Source organism: Sphaeramia orbicularis, chromosome 8 (assembly GCF_902148855.1).
Source record: "Sphaeramia orbicularis chromosome 8, fSphaOr1.1, whole genome shotgun sequence".
Taxonomy (NCBI): domain Eukaryota; kingdom Metazoa; phylum Chordata; class Actinopteri; order Kurtiformes; family Apogonidae; genus Sphaeramia; species Sphaeramia orbicularis.
Window position 1 is genome coordinate 272,183 of NC_043964.1, and position 20,427 is coordinate 292,609.

The 20,427-nt window shown below is 43.0% G+C and overlaps 1 protein-coding gene and 1 long non-coding RNA gene across 7 annotated transcripts; both read left to right on the forward strand.

The window, feature by feature from the left end:
* The first annotated feature begins 1,411 nt into the window (after window positions 1–1,411).
* LOC115423663 (uncharacterized) lies at window positions 1,412–5,011 on the forward strand. 6 transcript variants are annotated; one of them, XM_030140599.1, is made up of 3 exons: window positions 1,412–1,453; window positions 4,409–4,677; window positions 4,748–5,011. In XM_030140599.1, exons 1-3 carry the CDS (start codon window positions 1,434–1,436, stop codon window positions 4,759–4,761), a joined length of 303 nt encoding a protein of 100 aa, XP_029996459.1. In that variant the 5' UTR covers window positions 1,412–1,433; the 3' UTR covers window positions 4,762–5,011. The 6 variants fall into 6 exon arrangements, 3 of the variants coding, with proteins under 3 accessions (XP_029996459.1, XP_029996458.1, XP_029996457.1); XM_030140598.1 differs by having other exon boundaries at window positions 4,409–4,669; XR_003935994.1 differs by having other exon boundaries at window positions 1,418–1,453; window positions 4,309–4,677.
* A 4,018-nt stretch (window positions 5,012–9,029) lies between these two features.
* LOC115423665 (uncharacterized) lies at window positions 9,030–20,421 on the forward strand. Its single transcript, XR_003935995.1, has 3 exons — window positions 9,030–9,162; window positions 16,979–17,099; window positions 20,273–20,421. It is a non-coding gene; the product is annotated as an uncharacterized LOC115423665 (long non-coding RNA).
* Window positions 20,422–20,427: the final 6 nt, after the last annotated feature.

The following is a 20,427-nucleotide window of genomic DNA, read 5'->3' on the forward strand; positions in this document are numbered from 1 at the left end:
TAAACACATAAACACATAAGCATATACACACATAAACATATACACACATAAACACATACACACATAAACATATACACACATACACACATAAACACATACACACATAAACACATAAGCATATACACACATAAACATATAAACACATAAGCAGATACACACATAAACATATACACACATAAACACATACACACATAAACACATAAGCATATACACACATAAACATATAAACACATAAGCACATACACACATAAACACATAAGCATATACACACATAAACATATAAACACATAAGCATATACACACATAAACATATACACACATAAACACATACACACATAAACACATAAGCATATACACACATAAACATATAAACACATAAGCACATACACACATAAACACATAAGCACATACACACATACACACATAAGCATATACACACATAAACATATAAACACATAAGCACATACACACATAAACACATAAGCATATACACACATAAACACATAAGCACATACACACATAAACACATAAGCACATACACACATAAACACATAAGCATATACACACATACACACATAAGCATATACACACATAAACATATAAACACATAAGCACATACACACATACACACATAAGCATATACACACATAAACACATAAGCACATACACACATAAACACATAAGCACATACACACATAAACACATAAGCACATAAGCACATACACACATAAGCATATACACACATAAACACATAAGCACATACACACATACACACATAAGCATATACACACATAAACATATAAACACATAAGCACATACACACATAAACACATAAGCACATACACACATACACACATAAGCACATACACACATAAACACATAAGCACATACACACATAAACACATAAGCATATACACACATAAACATATAAACACATAAGCACATACACACATAAACACATAAGCATATACACACATAAACATATAAACACATAAGCACATACACACATACACACATAAGCATATACACACATAAACATATAAACACATAAGCACATACACACATAAGCATATACACACATAAACATATAAACACATAAGCACATACACACATAAACACATAAGCATATACACACATACACACATAAGCATATACACACATAAACACATAAACACATAAGCATATACACACATACACACATAAGCATATACACACATAAACATATAAACACATAAGCACATACACACATAAACATATAAGCATATACACACATAAACATATAAACACATAAGCACATACACACATAAACATTTTCACTGACTGGTTTAAAAAAAACAAACAGAAGTAACACGAGCCCGGGGCACTACAGAGCCACACCCACCGGAAGATCAGGCCCCGCCCATACACTTCCTCCTCTTCTTCTTCTGACAGCGATGGCGGCAGACTTCCCTCAGTGAGTAGTTCCTCATACTTTGGTTGTTTTTTATGGTTCTGCAGGGTTCTAGATGGTTCTAGATGGTTCTACAGGGTTCTGAGCAGAAGCAGATGTTAGAGGATTCAACAGGAACCAGCCAGACCAGAGTCCAGTGGATGGATTTATGGGACGGGGGGGGTGTCTAGTATTCTACACACACACACACACACACACGCACACACACACACACACACACACACACACACACACACACACACACCATCTCTTGTTCACTGTTCCTGCAGAACTGGTTGCTTTGTTTCTAGAACATACTGTGCATTAGGCTCAGATTATACACACATCATACGTGTGTGTGTGTGTGTGTGTGTGTGTGTGTGTGTGTGGAATACTAGACCACCCTACCAGTTCGGCAGGTTCTGACACATCCAACAGACAGTGAAGGCATCTTCACACCCGAGTTAGATCTAAGACTGTCTATGTTCTACAGTTCTACAGTTCGATCTATGTTCTACGGTTCTACAGTTCTATCTGTCTATGTTCTACAGTTCTACAGTTCTATCTATGTTCTACAGTTCCATCTGTCTATGTTCTACTGTTCTACAGTTCTATCTGTCTATGTTCTACAGTTCTACAGTTTCGTCTGTCTATGTTCTACAGTTCTACAGTTCTATCTGTCTATGTTCTACAGTTCTACAGTTTCGTCTGTCTATGTTCTACAGTTCTACAGTTCTATCTGTCTATGTTCTACAGTTCTACAGTTCTATCTGTCTATGTTCTACAGTTCTACAGTTCTATCTATGTTCTACAGTTCTACAGTTTCGTCTGTCTATGTTCTACAGTTCTACAGTTCCATCTGTCTATGTTCTACAGTTCTACAGTTTCGTCTGTCTATGTTCTACAGTTCCATCTGTCTATGTTCTACAGTTCTACAGTTCTATCTATGTTCTACAGTTCTACAGTTCTATCTGTCTATGTTCTATAGTTCTACAGTTCTATCTATGTTCTACAGTTCTATCTTTCTATGTTCTACAGTTCTATCTGTCTATGTTCTACAGTTCTATGTTCTACAGTTCTACAGTTTCGTCTGTCTATGTTCTACAGTTCTACAGTTCCATCTGTCGATGTTCTACAGTTCAACAGTTTTATCTGTCTATGTTCTACAGTTCTACAGTTTTATCTGTCTATGTTCTACAGTTCTACAGTTCTATCTGTCTATGTTCTACAGTTCTACAGTTCCATCTGTCTATGTTCTACAGTTCTACAGTTCTATCTATGTTCTACAGTTCTACAGTTCTATCTGTCTATGTTCTACAGTTCTACAGTTCTATCTATGTTCTACAGTTCTATCTTTCTATGTTCTACAGTTCTATCTGTCTATGTTCTACAGTTCTACAGTTCTATGCTCTACAGTTCTACAGTTTCATCTGTCTATGTTCTACAGTTCTACAGTTCCATCTGTCGATGTTCTACAGTTCTACAGTTCTATCTGTCTATGTTCAACAGTTCTACAGTTTTATCTGTCTATGTTCTACAGTTCTACAGTTCTATCTATGTTCTACAGTTCTATCTGTCTATGTTCTATAGTTCTACAGTTCTATCTATGTTCTACAGTTCTATCTTTCTATGTTCTATAGTTCTATCTGTCTATGTTCTACAGTTCTATGTTCTACAGTTCTACAGTTTCGTCTGTCTATGTTCTACAGTTCTACAGTTCCATCTGTCGATGTTCTACAGTTCAACAGTTTTATCTGTCTATGTTCTACAGTTCTACAGTTTTATCTGTCTATGTTCTACAGTTCTACAGTTCTATCTGTCTATGTTCTACAGTTCTACAGTTCCATCTGTCTATGTTCTACAGTTCTACAGTTCTATCTATGTTCTACAGTTCTACAGTTCTATCTGTCTATGTTCTACAGTTCTACAGTTCTATCTATGTTCTACAGTTCTATCTTTCTATGTTCTACAGTTCTATCTGTCTATGTTCTACAGTTCTACAGTTCTATGCTCTACAGTTCTACAGTTTCATCTGTCTATGTTCTACAGTTCTACAGTTCCATCTGTCGATGTTCTACAGTTCTACAGTTCTATCTGTCTATGTTCAACAGTTCTACAGTTTTATCTGTCTATGTTCTACAGTTCTACAGTTCTATCTATGTTCTACAGTTCTATCTTTCTATGTTCTACAGTTCTACAGTTCTATGTTCTACAGTTCTACAGTTTTGTCTGTCTATGTTCTACAGTTCTACAGTTGCATCTGTCGATGTTCTACAGTTCTACAGTTCTATCTGTCTATGCTCTACAGTTCAACAGTTTTATCTGTCTATGTTCTACAGTTCTACAGTTTTATCTGTCTATGTTCTACAGTTCCATCTGTCTATGTTCTACAGTTCTATCTATGTTCTACAGTTCTACAGTTCTATCTATGTTCTACAATTCTACAGTTCTATCTATGTTCTACAGTTCTACAGTTCTATCTGTCTATGTTCTACAGTTCTACAGTTCTATCTATGTTCTACAGTTCTACAGTTCCATCTGTCGATGTTCTACAGTTCTACAGTTCTATCTGTCTATTCTCTACAGTTCAACAGTTTTATCTGTCTATGTTCTACAGTTCTACAGTTTTATCTGTCTATGTTCTACAGTTCCATCTGTCTATGTTCTACAGTTCTATCTATGTTCTACAGTTCTACAGTTCTATCTGTCTATGTTCTACAGTTCTACAGTTCTATCTATGTTCTACAGTTCTACAGTTCTATCTGTCTATGTTCTACAGTTCTACAGTTCTATCTATGTTCTACGGTTCTACAGTTCTATCTATGTTCTACAGTTCTACAGTTCTATCTGTCTGTTTTCACTAAAACATCCATGATCAGATTAGAACAGATGAACCTGAAAGAACCAAAAGAGGAGACAAGCAACTGACCACACCCCCTTCTACTGACCACACCCCTGAAATAACCTGTGATTGGACAGAGGCGTCCATCTTTCAGACGTCAAAGTGGTTCTTATGGAAACTCTGGATCAGCTGGAGAAGGAGGAGTTTGAGCGTTTCAAGTGGCGTCTGAAGAACACCAGACACAACATCCCACCGCATCAGCTGACGGACGCAGACAGAGCCCGGACCGTGGACCTGATGGTGTCCTTCGCCCGCGCCGACGCCGTGAACGGAACCCTGGCCCTCCTACCTGAGATCCCCAGGAACGACCTGCTGGAACCTCTGAGGAACCGGGCCAGGTCCATAGGTCCATTCAGCTGTCCATCAGGTTTGTCCTCTTACTAAAACCCACTCAGGCTCCACCTCCTCTGTTCCAGGGATGCAGGTGTGATGGGGTCACCACGGTAACCGCAGCATCACAGGAGTCAGGCGCCTTATTGAAAACCAGCACCGATCCGAGCCGAACTGAGCCGAACCGAGCCAAACCCAGCTGAGCCAAACCCAGCCGAGCCAAGCTCCACCATCTGGAAGATTCTATTTTTAAATTTGATTAAAAATATTTCAACAAAATAATGAAATGTCAAAGATTTTGATCCTGAACAAAAATGAATAAATGTCACTTTCTTCTTTTTTTTATTGAGTTTGTTGAAGTTTTCATTGTTTCCATCTGAACCCTTTCCAGTCTGTAGTGGACCTAGACCTGGTCTGATGTGGTCTGATGTGGTCTAGAATGGCTCCAGTGTCTGTTTATTCTGGATCTGGACTCAGAAAAGTCAGTCCTAGATGATCTGGTCCAGACTGGAGTCCTCTACGTGTACGGGGGTCAGTCCTGGACCTGGTCCCATGTGAAATGGTCCTGGATGATCTGATCCATTTCTCTGTGTTTTCTGACATGCAGACCCCATCAGACCCCATCAGACCTCATCAGACCACATCAGACCCCATCAGACCTCATCAGACCACATCAGATCCCATCGGACCTCATCAGACCTCATCAGACCCCATCGGACCTCATCAGACCACATCAGACCTCATCAGACCCCATCAGACCACATCAGACCTCATCAGACCCCATCAGACCTCATCAGACCTCATCAGACCCCATCAAACCTCATCAGACCAGGTCCAGGTGTCCAAACCCAGGTGAATGTGGACCAGACTGGTTAAATGCTGGTTTATTTGGACCGCATCAGCCCGCTCTGCGCGGCTTCACGCGGTCAGTGATGTCATTTTCACAGCCACACCCCTTTGTGCGGCTCACCTCAAACAGAAACTTCCCGCACCTGTTTGACACAGACGTGCAGACAACATGGCCGACATGCAGGAGCTCCTGGTGGTGGAAGGTTTTATTTTTTTTCAATATATTTCTTGATTTAATGTTGTATAAAGTACAATAATGACATGACCTGTACAATGTACTATTAACAGACTAATAAGAACCAGGGGACAAACCATGGAAACAAACAAACAAACAAACAAACAAACAAACAAACAAACAAATCAAATGACACAAAGTTCAAATCTGTTGCATAAATCAGCGGTTTTGATCGCTTTTCTATTTTTAGAGTATGGACTGTTTGAAATATACTGGGTAAGCTCAGTTTTAAAAGTTAAAAAAGAAGTTTTGAGACTTGAGAATTTACATTTGTGAATGTTGTGCCAAATATATAATTAAACTGTTTATGTAATATTGATCTGATTTGTTAGCAGGATATGAGCAGATACCAAACAATATTTTTGAATAAGTAAAAGAAAAATTGGAAATTATATTTTGACAAATAAAAAAACTGACATCTTGCCAGAAAATATCTGAAAAGGGACAAGAACCAAAACAGATGATCTTCATTTTCTTCTGACTGATGATAAAAGGAGCGAACCACACTGGTATGTGTTTTGTGGGAATAGTTTAGAAGGATAGAAACGGTGAATTCATTTGAAAGAACCTTCTTTTACCTGGTGGTAGAAGTACAGAAGTACAGGCACTGGCATGAGTGGGCCCACCTGGACCAGCAGGACCAGCAGGACCACCAGGACCACCACCACAGCAGAGTGGAGAAGGATTCCTGGAGGGAAGAGGAGGAATGGGCAAAAAAAAAAAAAAAAAAAAAAAACAACCTGGACAAACCTTCAGGTCAGATCCGTGAAGGCAAACAGACCAGCAAAGGGGGAGGGGCCAAACGACCCACGGACCAATGACAGAGTGAGCTGGATCTGGAACTGGATTAAACCCTAACTCCCACATTCACCTGTGGAGGACAGGCTGCTGGTCACTTCTTCTTCTGTAGTTTGTTACTGCGGCAGACATGTGTTTGTGGCACACTGCCCCCTGCAGTTTGGGAACAGACTCCGCCCACGTGGACTCTGGGACCGACTCCCCACGTCTGTTTTCTGCCCATCAGGTTTTTTTTTTGTTTTTTCTCATACTTTATTTCCATAACAGCATAAACACACAGAGCAGAACATGGCATGGAGCAAAACAGAATGTTCCAGGTGAGGCAGGAAGAAATTAAATACAAATGCATAAATAGGTAAGTAGAGGAAATAAATACAAGTAAAGGAATAAACAAGAAGAGAAGAAATAAATAAATACATAAATAAATACATAAAATAATTACACCTTAAACTCGTCCCATAAGGCTTTAGTCTTCACAGCTTTAGGGTTAGTGCAAAGGTTAAGTGTGTCCAGGAAGGATGTCAATCAGATTTAAAGCCCGCCCAGCTGGGGTTCTGATTGGCACATTTCCAGGCATGTACATGACATGTGGCGAATAAGGAAATGAGAAAAAGAATAAACAGTTTCTGAACAGGCAAATCAGTAACGAAGAAACCAAATAAAATAGCTTCAGTTTTGAAGTTCAAAGAAATCTTCATCTTTGTGTTTAAAACAGACTGACATCCAGAAGGCACGTCCCACACAAGTGAGTTCAGGTTCCATCTGAATTCTGACAAAATGAGCAAAAAGAGTCGACTCTGATCTGACTCTGAACTGAAGCTGAAAGAACTGGAGAACACCGAAGCCCTGCAGCAGAACCCCAGTGTCACCTCCAGCAGAACCCCAGTGTCACCTCCAGCAGAACCCCAGTGTTACCTCCAGCAGAACCCCAGTGTCACCTCCAGCAGAACCCCAGTGTTACCTCCAGCAGAACCCCAGTGTCACCTCCAGCAGAACCCCTCCAGCAGAACCCCAGTGTTACCTCCAGCAGAACCCCTCCAGCAGAACCCCAGTGTTACCTCCAGCAGAACACCAGTGTCACCTCTAGCAGAACCCCAGTGTCACCTGCAGCAGAACCCCAGTGTCACCTCCAGCAGAACCCCTCCAGCAGAACCCCAGTGTCACCTCCAGCAGAACCCCTCCAGCAGAACCCCAGTGTTACCTCCAGCAGAACCCCAGTGTCACCTCCAGCAGAACCCCTCCAGCAGAACCCCAGTGTCACCTCCAGCAGAACCCCAGTGTCACCTCCAGCAGAACCCCTCCAGCAGAACCCCAGTGTCACCTCCAGCAGAACCCCTCCAGCAGAACCCCAGTGTCACCTCCAGCAGAACCCCAGTGTTACCTCCAGCAGAACCCCAGTGTCACCTCCAGCAGAACCCCTCCAGCAGAACCCCAGTGTCACCTCCAGCAGAACCCCAGTGTCACCTCCAGCAGAACCCCTCCAGCAGAACCCCAGTGTCACCTCCAGCAGAACCCCTCCAGCAGAACCCCAGTGTCACCTCCAGCAGAACCCCAGTGTCACCTCCAGCAGAACCCCAGTGTCACCTCCAGCAGAACCCCTCCAGCAGAACCCCAGTGTCACCTCCAGCAGAACCCCAGTGTCACCTCCAGCAGAACCCCTCCAGCAGAACCCCAGTGTCACCTCCAGCAGAACCCCAGTGTCACCTCCAGCAGAACCCCAGTGTTACCTCCAGCAGAACCCCAGTGTCACCTCCAGCAGAACCCCAGTGTTACCTCCAGTAGAACCCCAGTGTCACCTCCAGCAGAACCCCTCCAGCAGAACCCCAGTGTTACCTCCAGCAGAACCCCTCCAGCAGAACCCCAGTGTTACCTCCAGCAGAACCCCAGTGTCACCTCCAGCAGAACCCCTCCAGCAGAACCCCAGTGTCACCTCCAGCAGAACCCCAGTGTTACCTCCAGCAGAACCCCAGTGTCACCTCCAGCAGAACCCCACTGTCACCTGCAGCAGAACCCCAGTGTCACCTCCAGCAGAACCCCTCCAGCAGAACCCCAGTGTCACCTCCAGCAGAACCCCTCCAGCAGAACCCCAGTGTCACCTCCAGCAGAACCCCAGTGTCACCTCCAGCAGAACCCCTCCAGCAGAACCCCAGTGTCACCTCCAGCAGAACCCCAGTGTCACCTCCAGCAGAACCCCAGTGTCACCTCCAGCAGAACCCCTCCAGCAGAACCCCAGTGTCACCTCCAGCAGAACCCCAGTGTCACCTCCAGCAGAACCCCAGTGTTACCTCCAGCAGAACCCCAGTGTCACCTCCAGCAGAACCCCAGTGTCACCTCCAGCAGAACCCCTCCAGCAGAACCCCAGTGTCACCTCCAGCAGAACCCCAGTGTCACCTCCAGCAGAACCCCAGTGTCACCTCCAGCCAACCAGCAGAGGGCAGTGCACACCTGAGAACTGACACAGGAGGGGGCGGAGACACACACTGAGAGGGACAGGACAGAGGGGGCGGGGCCAGAGGGGTAGAGAGAGCAGAACCTGTTTGAGTGGATGACGCTCGCCCACTTGAAGAACAGAAGAGAACAAACACAGAACAGGATGAGTGGACAGAACTTTAAGAGCAGGTAAAACTATCATCAATAAGCTGATCAATCTGTGTGTGTGTGTGTATATCTGTGTGTGTGTGTGTGTGTCTGCATGTGTGTGTGTGTATATCTGTGTGTGTGTGTGTGTATATATCTGTGTGTGTGTGTGTCTGTGTGTGTGTGTGTATATCTGTGTGTGTGTGTGTCTGTGTGTGTGTGTGTATATCTGTGTGTGTGTGTCTGCGTGTGTGTATATATCTGTGTGTGTGTCTGCATGTGTGTGTGTGTATCTGTGTGTGTGTGTCTGTGTGTGTGTGTGTGTGTATCTCTGTGTGTGTGTGTATATATCTGTGTGTGTGTCTGCGTGTGTGTGTGTATATCTGTGTGTGTGTGTGTCTGCATGTGTGTGTGTATCTGTGTGTGTGTATATATATCTGTGTGTGTGTCTGCGTGTGTGTGTGTGTCTGCGTGTGTGTGTGTATTTATCTGTGTGTGTGTGTCTGCGTGTGTGTGTGTCTGCGTGTGTGTGTGTGTGTGTGTATATATCTGTGCATGTGTGTGTGTGTGTGTGTGTATATATCTGTGCATGTGTGTGTGTGTGTGTGTATATATCTGTGTGTGTGTGTGTGTCTGTGTGTGTGTATATCTGTGCGTGTGTGTGTCTGTGTGTGTGTGTGTGTGTGTGTGTTGCTGTTGAACTGTGCTCTCAGTCTGGTTCTGGTTGACCTGAGTTCTGTGTGTTCTGTTGGTTCTGTCACTTCAGTTGGTTTTGTCGGTTCTGTTGGTTCTGTGGGTTCTGTTGGTTTTGTCGGTTCTGTGGGTTCTGTTGGTTCTGTTGGTTTTGTCGTTTCTGTTGGTTCTGTTGGTTCTGTCAGTTTTGTCGGTTCTGTTGGTTCTGTGGGTTTTGTCAGTTCTGTTGGTTCTGTGGGATTTGTTGGTTCTGTTGGTTCTGTGGGTTTTGTCGGTTCTGTGGGTTTTGTCAGTTCTGTTGGCTCTGTGGGTTCTGTTGGTTCTGTGGGTTCTGTTGGTTCTGTTGGTTTTGTTGGTTCTGTTGGTTCTGTGGGTTCTGTTGGTTCTGTTGGTTTTGTTGGTTCTGTTGGTTCTGTGGGTTCTGTTGGTTCTGTTGGTTTTGTCGGTTCTGTTGGTTCTGTTGGTTCTGTGGGTTTTGTCGGTTCTGTTGGTTCTGTTGGTTCTGTGGGTTCTGTTGGTTCTGTTGGTTCTGTGGGTTTTGTCGGTTCTGTTGGTTCTGTGTGTCCTATTGGTTCTATGGGTTCTGTGGGTTCTGTTGGTTCTGTTGGTTCTGTGGGTTTTGTCGGTTCTGTTGGTTCTGTAGGTTCTGTGGGTTCTGTTGGTTCTGTGGGTTCTGTTGGTTTTGTCGGTTCTGTAGGTTCTGTGGGTTTTGTCGGTTCTGTTGGTTCTGTGTGTCCTGTTGGTTCTGTGGGTTCTGTGGGTTCTGTTGGTTCTGTGGGTTTTGTCGGTTCTGTTGGTTCTGTGGGTTCTGTAGGTTCTGTGGGTTCTGTTGGTTCTGTGGGTTCTGTTGGTTTTGTCGGTTCTGTAGGTTCTGTGGGTTTTGTCGGTTCTGTGGGTTCTGTTGGTTCTTGGTCTAAAGTCGTCGGTTGCAGCTTTAACTGGATCCAGTTCAAGAAGAAACAGATGACAGAAGGTTTAGTACAGTCTGAAAGGGTTCAACATAGACCTGGACCTGGACCTGGACCTGGACCAACAGGACCCACATAAAGTGTTCAACATAGACCTAGACTTGGACCAACAGGACCCACATGAAAGGGTCCCTGGTCCTCCCTGTCTCTAGTCCTTCCTGTCAGAACCAGAACCAGAACCGGATTGTTCATGGTCAAGACATGGTCCACATCTGGGCCACAAATGGTCCATATCCGGTCTATACTTGTCCATATCTGTTGTATATCTGGTCTATATGTGGTTCATATCTGGTCCATATCTGGTTTATATCCGGTCTATATCTGGTCCATATCTGGTCTATATCTGTTCCGTATCTGGTCCATATCTGGTCTATATCTGGTCCATATCTGGTCCATATCTGTTCTATATCTGGTCCATATCTGTCCATATCTGGTCTATATCTGGTCCATATCTGGTCCATATCTGTTCTATATATGGTCCATATCTGGTCTATATCTGATTCATATCTGGTCCATATCTGGTCTATATTTGGTCCATTTCTGGTCTATATCTGGTCCATATCTGGTCCATATCTGTTCTATATATGGTCCATATCTGGTCTATATCTGATTCATATCTGGTCCATATCTGGTCTATATTTGGTCCATTTCTGGTCTATATCTGGTCCATATCTGGTCTATATCTGATTCATATCTGGTCCATATCTGGTCTATATTTGGTCCATATCTGGTCCATATCTGGTCTATATCTGATTCATATCTGGTCCATATCTGGTCTATATCTGGTCCATATCTGGTCTATATCTGGTCCATATTCGGTCTATATCCGGTCCATCCATCCATCCATTCTCTTCCGCTTATCCGGGGCCGGGTTGCGGGGGTAACAGTCTAAGCAGGGACGCCCAGACTTCCCTCTCCCCAGACTCCTCCTCCAGCTCTTCCAGGGGGACCCGGAGGCGTTCCCAGTCCAGCCCACAGACATAGTCTCTCCAACGTGTCCTGGGTCTTCCCCGAGGTCTCCTTCCGGTGGGATATGCCCGGAACACCTCCCCAGGGAGGCGTCCAGGAGGATCTGAAACAGATGCCCGATCCACCTCAGCTGGCCCCTCTGGATCTGGAGGAGCAGCGGCTCTACTCCGAGCTCCTCCCTGGTGACTGAGCTCCTCCCCCTATCCCTAAGGGTGCGCCCAGACACCCTACAGAGGAAACTCATTTCGACCGCTATCTGGTCCATATCTGGTCTATATCTAATTCATATCTGGTCCATATCTGGTCTATATCTAATTCATATCTGGTCCATATCTGGTCTATATCTGGTCCATATCTGGTCCATATCTGGTCTATATCTGGTCCATATCTGGTCTATATCTGGTCCATATCTGTTCAATATATGGTCCATATCTGGTCTATATCTAATTCATATCTGGTCCATATCTGGTCTATATCTGGTCCATATCTGGTCCATATCTGGTCTATATCTGGTCCATATCTGGTCTATATCTGATTCATATCTGGTCCATATCTGTTCAATATATGGTCCATATCTGGTCTATCTAATTCATATCTGGTCATATCTGGTCCATATCTGGTCTATATCTGGTCCATATCTGGTCTATATCTGATTCATATCTGGTCCATATCTGACTCATATCTGGTCCATATCTGGTCTATATCTGGTCCATATCTGGTCTATATCTGGTCCATATCTGGTCCATATCTGGTCTATATCTGGTCCATATCTGGTCTATATCTGGTCCATATCTGGTCTATATCTGATTCATATCTGGTCCATATCTGTTCAATATATGGTCCATATCTGGTCTATATCTAATTCATATCTGGTCCATATCTGGTCTATATCTGGTCCATATCTGGTCTATATCTGATTCATATCTGGTCCATATCTGACTCATATCTGGTCCATATCTGGTCCATATCTGGTCTATATCTGGTCCATATCTGGTCTATATCTGGTCCATATCTGGTCCATATCTGGTCTATATCTGGTCCATATCTGGTCTATATCTGGTCCATATCTGGTCTATAACTGGTCTATATCTGACTCATATCTGGTCTATATCTGGTCCATATCTGACTCATATCTGGTCTATATCTGGTCTATATCTGGTCCATATCTGGTCTATATCTGGTCCATATCTGGTCTATATCTGGTCCGTATCTGGTCCATATCTGGTCTATATCTGGTCCATATCTGGTCTATATCTGGTCCGTATCTGGTCCATATCTGGTCTATATCTGGTCCATATCTGGTCCATATCTGGTCTATATCTGGTCCATATCTGGTCCATATCTGGTCTATATCTGGTCCGTATCTGGTCCATATCTGGTCTATATCTGGTCCATATCTGGTCCATATCTGGTCTATATCTGGTCCATATCTGGTTCATGAAAAGAGGTGAACATCCAAAAAGTCAGAGGTGTGCAGGATCCCCAAATTAACGCTGACAAACTAACAGCAGTTCCTCAGCCTGTGAGCTCCTAGAACATTTCTTCCACTCTGAGGTTTGGGTGGAGGTCTTTCTTCAGACTGAGGACAGATGGACTTCCACAGGAGTTTGAAACTGTCTGATCACAACACCTGAGCTGATCTATACGACATCTGAGACAAACCCAGAACAGGCTTTTAAACACGTCACACATAGAAACAATCAGAAATGATCAAATGTTTCAAATGTCCACAAGTCCAAATAAGTTCAGTGGTCCAGCTGCTGTCCACTCACACATGTAGAAGCAGGTGTGGACCAAACCTCAGAGTGGAAGAAATGTTCTAGGAGCTCACAGGCTGAGGAACTGCTGTTAGTTTGTCACCATATCTGGGCTAGTTCATCTCCTCCTCCTTCTTCTTCTCCTTCTTCTTCTCCTCCTCCTCCTCCTCCTCCTTCTCCTCCTTCTTCTCCGCTGTTTATTCTTCTGTTTAATAGTCTTTGCGGCCACACCTGGGCTCAGGGGGTAAAGGTCAGCTGGTCGCAGTCACATGACTCATCAGCAGCTTCAGCTCGTTTGTGCTTCGTTTTCTGGTGACTGTTCCTTTAAGAGCAGCTGCTCCTCTGATTGGTCGACGGGGCGTGTCCCACCACAAGGCCTCGAGGTCGGTTTGATGATTGACACATGGAGTTATTTTTTCACACACTGTGGTCAGAGTGTGTGTGTCTTTGTGTGTGTGTGTGTGTGTTAGTTTTTGTCTTTGTGTGTGTGTGTGTGTTAGTTTTTGTCTTTGTGTGTGTGTGTGTGTTAGTTTTTGTCTTTGTGTGTGTGTGTGTGTGTTAGTTTTTGTCTTTGTGTGTGTGTGTGTGTGTGTGTGTGTGTGTGTTAGTTTTTGTCTTTGTGTGTGTGTGTGTGTGTGTGTGTGTGTTAGTTTTTGTCTTTGTGGGTGTGGTTGTGCGGTGTTCACAGCTGTGGGGGAGGGGAGGGTTACATTCCAGCATCAGAGATTCACCTGGCTCAGGTGTGTTTCAGCTGTTTCAACTGTGTTTCAGCTGTTTCAACTGTTTCAACTGTGTTTCAGCTGTTTCAACTGTTTCAACTGTGTTTCAACTGTGTTTTTACTGTTTCAACTATGTTTCAGCTGTGGTTCAACTGTGTTTCAGCTGTGTTTCAACTGTTTCAGCTGTGTTTCAACTGTTTCAGCTGTGGTTCAACTGTGTTTCAGCTGTGTTTCAACTGTTTCAGCTGTGGTTCAATTGTGTTTCAGCTGTGTTTCAACTGTTTCAACTGTGGTTCAACTGTGTTTCAATTGTGTTTCAACTGTTTCAACTGTGTTTCAGCTGTGTTTCAACTGTGTTTCAACTGTGTTTCAACTGTTTCAACTGTGTTTCAGCTGTGTTTCAACTGTTTCAACTGTGTTTCAACTTTGTTTCAACTGTTTCAACTGTGTTTTAAATGTGTTTCATGGACATGGTGGATGGATGTTTACATCTCCATGGAAACAGGGGTGTTTGTTGTGTTGCTTTGTGTTTTGGTCCAAACCATCTTGTTTTGTCTCATTTTGTCTCGTTTTGTTTCGTTTTGTCTCGTTGCGTCTCGTTGCCTTCAGGTGTGGGGTTCATGCTGTTGGACAGAACTAGACCTGATGGACATCTTGTCCACGTTGCTTCTCTTCATCTGTTTCCTTCTGAATTGAACTGAAACGTTTTGTTTTTGCTGTTGATGGAAACAGACAAAACTAATGTCCAACTTGTACAAGAAATGATTTCATCCATAATGAAACGTCTTTTATAGATAAAAGTGTGAACAGATGTGAAGCAGAAAAACTGACCGACAACTGAAGTCTCACTATTGTTCTGCACAAAGACAGGAAACACACACACACACACAGAGGTGGCAACGCAACCACACAGTCTGGTTTGGATGGAAAATGGGTTTTCAGTCCATGACATCCACCCCGGCAACAGCAACAACAATGACAGCAGCAACAATGACAACAGCAATGACAATTACAACAGCAACAATGACAACGGCAATGACAACAGCAACAATGACAATGGCAACAATGACAACAGCAGCAACAATGACAATGACAACAGCAACAACAACGACAACAGCAGCAACAATGACAACAGCAACAATGACAACAACAATGACAACAGCAACAACAATGACAACAACAACGGCATCAGCAGCAACAATGACAATAACAACAATGACAACAGCAACAATGACAACGACGACAGCAACAACGACAACAGCAACAACGACAACAGCAACAACAATGACAACAACAACAATGACAATGGCAACAATGAAAATAGCAATGACAACAGCAGCAACGACAATGGCAACAACAACAGCAACACCGACAACAGCATACAACGACAAGAGCATGTGTGTAAGAGTAAACTTGCGCTAACGTCACTATAATCATCAATGATGTCAACGACTACAGCTCAGCGATGAGTCACATGACACTGATCACATGACACTGATCACATGACCATAAACACACTTAATGTGAAAACTGGACTTTGACCCCAGGTCTGGTTCAGGTCGGGTTTAGGTGTGGTCCAGGTCTGGTTCAGGTCTGGTCCAGGTCTGGTTCAGTCCACTATAGTTCTGGAGGGTAAAAGTTCCCTGGTCTCAGGGAACGTGGACCTGGGAGTCTGGATCAGACCCTCAGAGCGGTTTCCTGGTGGGCGGAGTCTGAGTGGTCTGTAGTATTTTTACAGCTCTGGGTGGGCGGGGCCTGTGGGACAGGAAGTGCCGACACTTCCCTCCGTAAACAGAGCAGGTCTGAGATCAGCCTCCTGCTATTGTTCTGAAGCACACACTGGGTCCAGACCCGGTCTAGACCTGGTCCAGGACGACGAGGGTTAGATCCTGTGAGTGGACCCTGTTTCATCAGAACAGCGGTCCGTTCTTCACGGAGCCAGGCATGAGTCATGTGACTCGCTCCAGTCCAACCAGAACCAGCAGAACACACCCTGGGCTTCAGGGGGACCCGGTACAGGTCTGGGCTTCAGGTGGACCCGGTACAGGTGTGACCCGGATCATGGGACGGTTAAGGCGTTCCTTCAATGAGCTCTGCTGAACGTGGACGTCTGGTTGGTGGACAGGTGAAGGTGGACGTCTGGTTGGTGGACAGGTGAAGGTGGACGTCTGGTTGGTGGACAGGTGAAGGTGGACGTCTGGTTGGTGGACAGGTGTGTGTGTGTCAGTTGTCTCCGCTGTGGACGTGTTCCGACAGGAGGACAACATTCCTGTCGTTCCTCTGAGTTCAACTTTCCTCCACTGACGTGGTTCAGCTGCAGCTTTGAGTCCTTTCACTGGTTTCAATGGTTTTGCTCTTTTTTTATTTTAATGTTGAAACCGGCATCAGGGCAGGTCCAGGTCCAGGTCCTTGTCCAGGTCCAGGTCCAGGTCCAGGTCCAGGTCCAGGTCCAGGTTTAGGTTCAGGTTCAGGTTAAGGCTCAGGTCCTGGTCCAGGTCCAGGTCCAGGTCCAGGTCCAGGTTCAGGTCCAGGTCCAGTGTAAACTCATTCTGATGAACCTGGATGCTAACGGTACCAACAGAACCTTCAGAGGTCCACGTGGTCCGTCTGTAAACCTGTTTCTTTTGTTTCTATAAAACACATGTTGGTTCAGACTCAGACTCTGCTTTCGTTTACAAACTGGGTTCTAACAAGTCCACGTTCCAAACGTCTAAACACAGAACCACACTCATTTTCCTCATCGTCTTTTCAGGAGACTGACGGTCACATCTGACCTCTGACCTTCAGAGTGACCTGCCAAACTGTCTGAGGGGCGGAGGCCGAGGAGCCCAGGGTCGTCACCATGGCGACAACCTCATCCCTGCTCAGCAGAGGTGAGTCTCATTTGAAGAGTGCTAGCATTAGCATTAGCACTGGTCTTAACAAAACAAGTTCTGTCAGTAAAGCTAAAATGATGTTAGCAGTAGTATTTAACACAGCACTAGCGTTAGCATTAGCACTGGTCTTAGCAAAAGAAGTTATGTCATTAATGCTAAAATGATGTTAGCAATAAGTATTTAACACAGCACTAGCATTGGCATTAGCACTGGTCTTAGCAAAAGAAGTTATGTCATTAATGCTAAAATGATGTTAGCAGTAGTATTTAACACAGCACTAGCGTTAGCATTAGCACTGGTCTTAGCAAAAGAAGTTATGTCATTAACGCTAAAATGATATTAGCAATAAGTATTTAACACAGCACTAGTGTTAGCATTAGCACTGGTCTTAGCAAAAGTAGTTATGTCATTAAAGCTAAAATGATGCTAGCAGAAGTATTTAACACAGCACTAGCGTTAGCATTTGCACTGCTCTTAACAAAAGAAGTTATGTCGTTAATGCTAAAATGATGTTAGCAATAAATATTTAACACAGCACTAGCATTAGCATTAGCACTGGTCTTAGCCAAAGAATTTTTGTCATTAAAGCTAAAATGATGTTAGCAGTAGTATTTAACACAGCACTAGCATTAGCATTAGCACTGGTATTAGCAAAACAAGTTTTGTCATTAAAGCTAAAATGATGTTAACAGTAGTATTTCACACAACACTAGCGTTAGCATTAGCACTGGTCTTAGCACAACAAGTTTTGTCATTAAAGCTAAAATGATGTTAACAGTAGTATTTAATGCAGCACTAGTGTTAGCATTAGCATTAGCACTGGTCTTAGCAAAAGAAATTATGTCATTAAAGCTAAAATGATGTTAGCAGTAGTATTTAATGCAGCACTAGCATTAGCAATAGCACTGGTCTTAGCAAAAGAAGTTCTTTCATTAAAGCTAAAATGATGTTAGCAGTAGTATTTAACACAGCACTGGCATTAGCATTAGCACTGGTCTTAGCAAAAGAAGTTCTTTCATTAAAGCTAAAATGATGTTAGCAGTAGTATTTAACACAACACTAGCATTAGCATTAGCACCGGTCTTAGCAAAAGAAATTATGTCATTAAAGCTAAAATGATGTTAGCAGTAGTATTTAACAAAGCACTAGCATTAGCATTAGCACTGGTCTTAGCAAAAGAAGTTATGTCATTAAAGCTAAAATGATCTTAGCAGTAGTATTTAACGAAGCACTAGCATTAGCATTAGCACTGGTCTTAGCATAAGAGGTTATGTCATTAAAGCTAAAATGATGTTAGCAGTAGCATTTAATGCAGCACTAGCATCAGCATTAACATTAGCACTGGTCATAGCAAAAGAAGTTCTTTCATTAAAGCTAAAATGATGTTAGCAGTAGAATTTAACACAGCACTAGCATTAGCATTAGCACCAGTCCTAGCAAAAGAAATTATGTCATTAAAGCTAAAATGATGTTAGCAGTAGTATTTAACGCAGCACTAACATTAGCATTAGCACTGGTCTTAGCAAAAGAAATTATGTCATTAAAGCTAAAATGATGTTAGCAGTAGTATTTAACGCAGCACTTTCATTAGCAATAGCATTAGCACTGGTCTTAGCAAAAGAAATTATGTCATTAAAGCTAAAATGATGTTAGCAGTAGTATTTAACAAAGCACTAGCATTAGCATTAGCACTGGTCTTAGCAAAAGAAGTTATGTCATTAAAGCTAAAATGATCTTAGCAGTAGTATTTAACGAAGCACTACCATTAGCATTAGCACTGGTCTTAGCAAAAGTAGTTATGTCATTAAAGCTAAAATGATGCTAGCAGAAGTATTTAACACAGCACTAGCGTTAGCATTTGCACTGCTCTTAACAAAAGAAGTTATGTCGTTAATGCTAAAATGATGTTAGCAATAAATATTTAACACAGCACTAGCATTAGCATTAGCACTGGTCTTAGCCAAAGAAGTTTTGTCATTAAAGCTAAAATGATGTTAGCAGTAGTATTTAACACAGCACTAGCATTAGCATTAGCACTGGTATTAGCAAAACAAGTTTTGTCATTAAAGCTAAAATGATGTTAACAGTAGTATTTCACACAACACTAGCGTTAGCATTAGCACTGGTCTTAGCACAACAAGTTTTGTCATTAAAGCTAAAATGATGTTAGCAGTAGTATTTAATGCAGCACTAGTGTTAGCATTAGCATTAGCACTGGTCTTAGCAAAAGAAATTATGTCATTAAAGCTAAAATGATGTTTGCAGTAGTATTTAACACAGCACTAACATTAGCATTAGCACTGGTCTTAGCAAAAGAAGTTCTTTCATTAAAGCTAAAATGATGTTAGCAGTAGTATTTAACACAGCACTGGCATTAGCATTAGCACTGGTCTTAGTAAAAGAAGTTCTTTCATTAAAGCTAAAATGATGTTAGCAGTAGTATTTAACACAACACTAGCATTAGCATTAGCACCGGTCTTAGCAAAAGAAATTATGTCATTAAAGCTAAAATGATGTTAGCAGTAGTATTTAACAAAGCACTAGCATTAGCATTAGCACTGGTCTTAGCAAAAGAAGTTATGTCATTAAAGCTAAAATGATCTTAGCAGTAGTATTTAACGAAGCACTAGCATTAGCATTAGCACTGGTCTTAGCATAAGAGGTTATGTCATTAAAGCTAAAATGATGTTAGCAGTAGCATTTAATGCAGCACTAGCATCAGCATTAACATTAGCACTGGTCATAGCAAAAGAAGTTCTTTCATTAAAGCTAAAATGATGTTAACAGTAGAATTTAACGCAGCACTAGCATTAGCATTAGCACCGGTCTTAGCAAAAGAAATTATGTCATTAAAGCTAAAATGATGTTAGCAGTAGTATTTAACGCAGCACTAACATTAGCATTAGCACTGGTCTTAGCAAAAGAAATTATGTCATTAAAGCTAAAATGATGTTAGCAGTAGTATTTAACGCAGCACCAGCATTAGCAATAGCATTAGCACTAGCAGTAGCGCTGACAACAGTCTGAGCCACAGTTGCCTTAGTGAAGCTAATAGCAGTAGCATCCGTGTTTAGCTAGCTACATGTAGAAGTAGTGTCAGACATGATATTAGCTGTTTCAGTGCTGTCCATTGTCTGGAAGCTCTAGCTGGACTCTGGTGTGTCCTGCAGGTCTGGGTCTGGTCCTGGTGGAGTTTGAGTACGAGTACCAGGGTCGGGACGGGGTTCTGGTCTCCATCAAACCCAACGAGCGCTACGTCCTGCTGGCCAAGACCAACGACCACTGGTGGCAGGTCCGCAACGACCGCGGCTCCAAACCCTTCTAC

Coding starts and splice junctions, on each gene's coding strand:
- LOC115423663 (XM_030140597.1), top strand. CDS start 1,434: ATGGCGGCAGACTTCCCTCA. Junction 1,454..4,408: donor ATGGCGGCAGACTTCCCTCA/GTGAGTAGTTCC, acceptor GTGATTGGACAG/AGGCGTCCATCTTTCAGACG.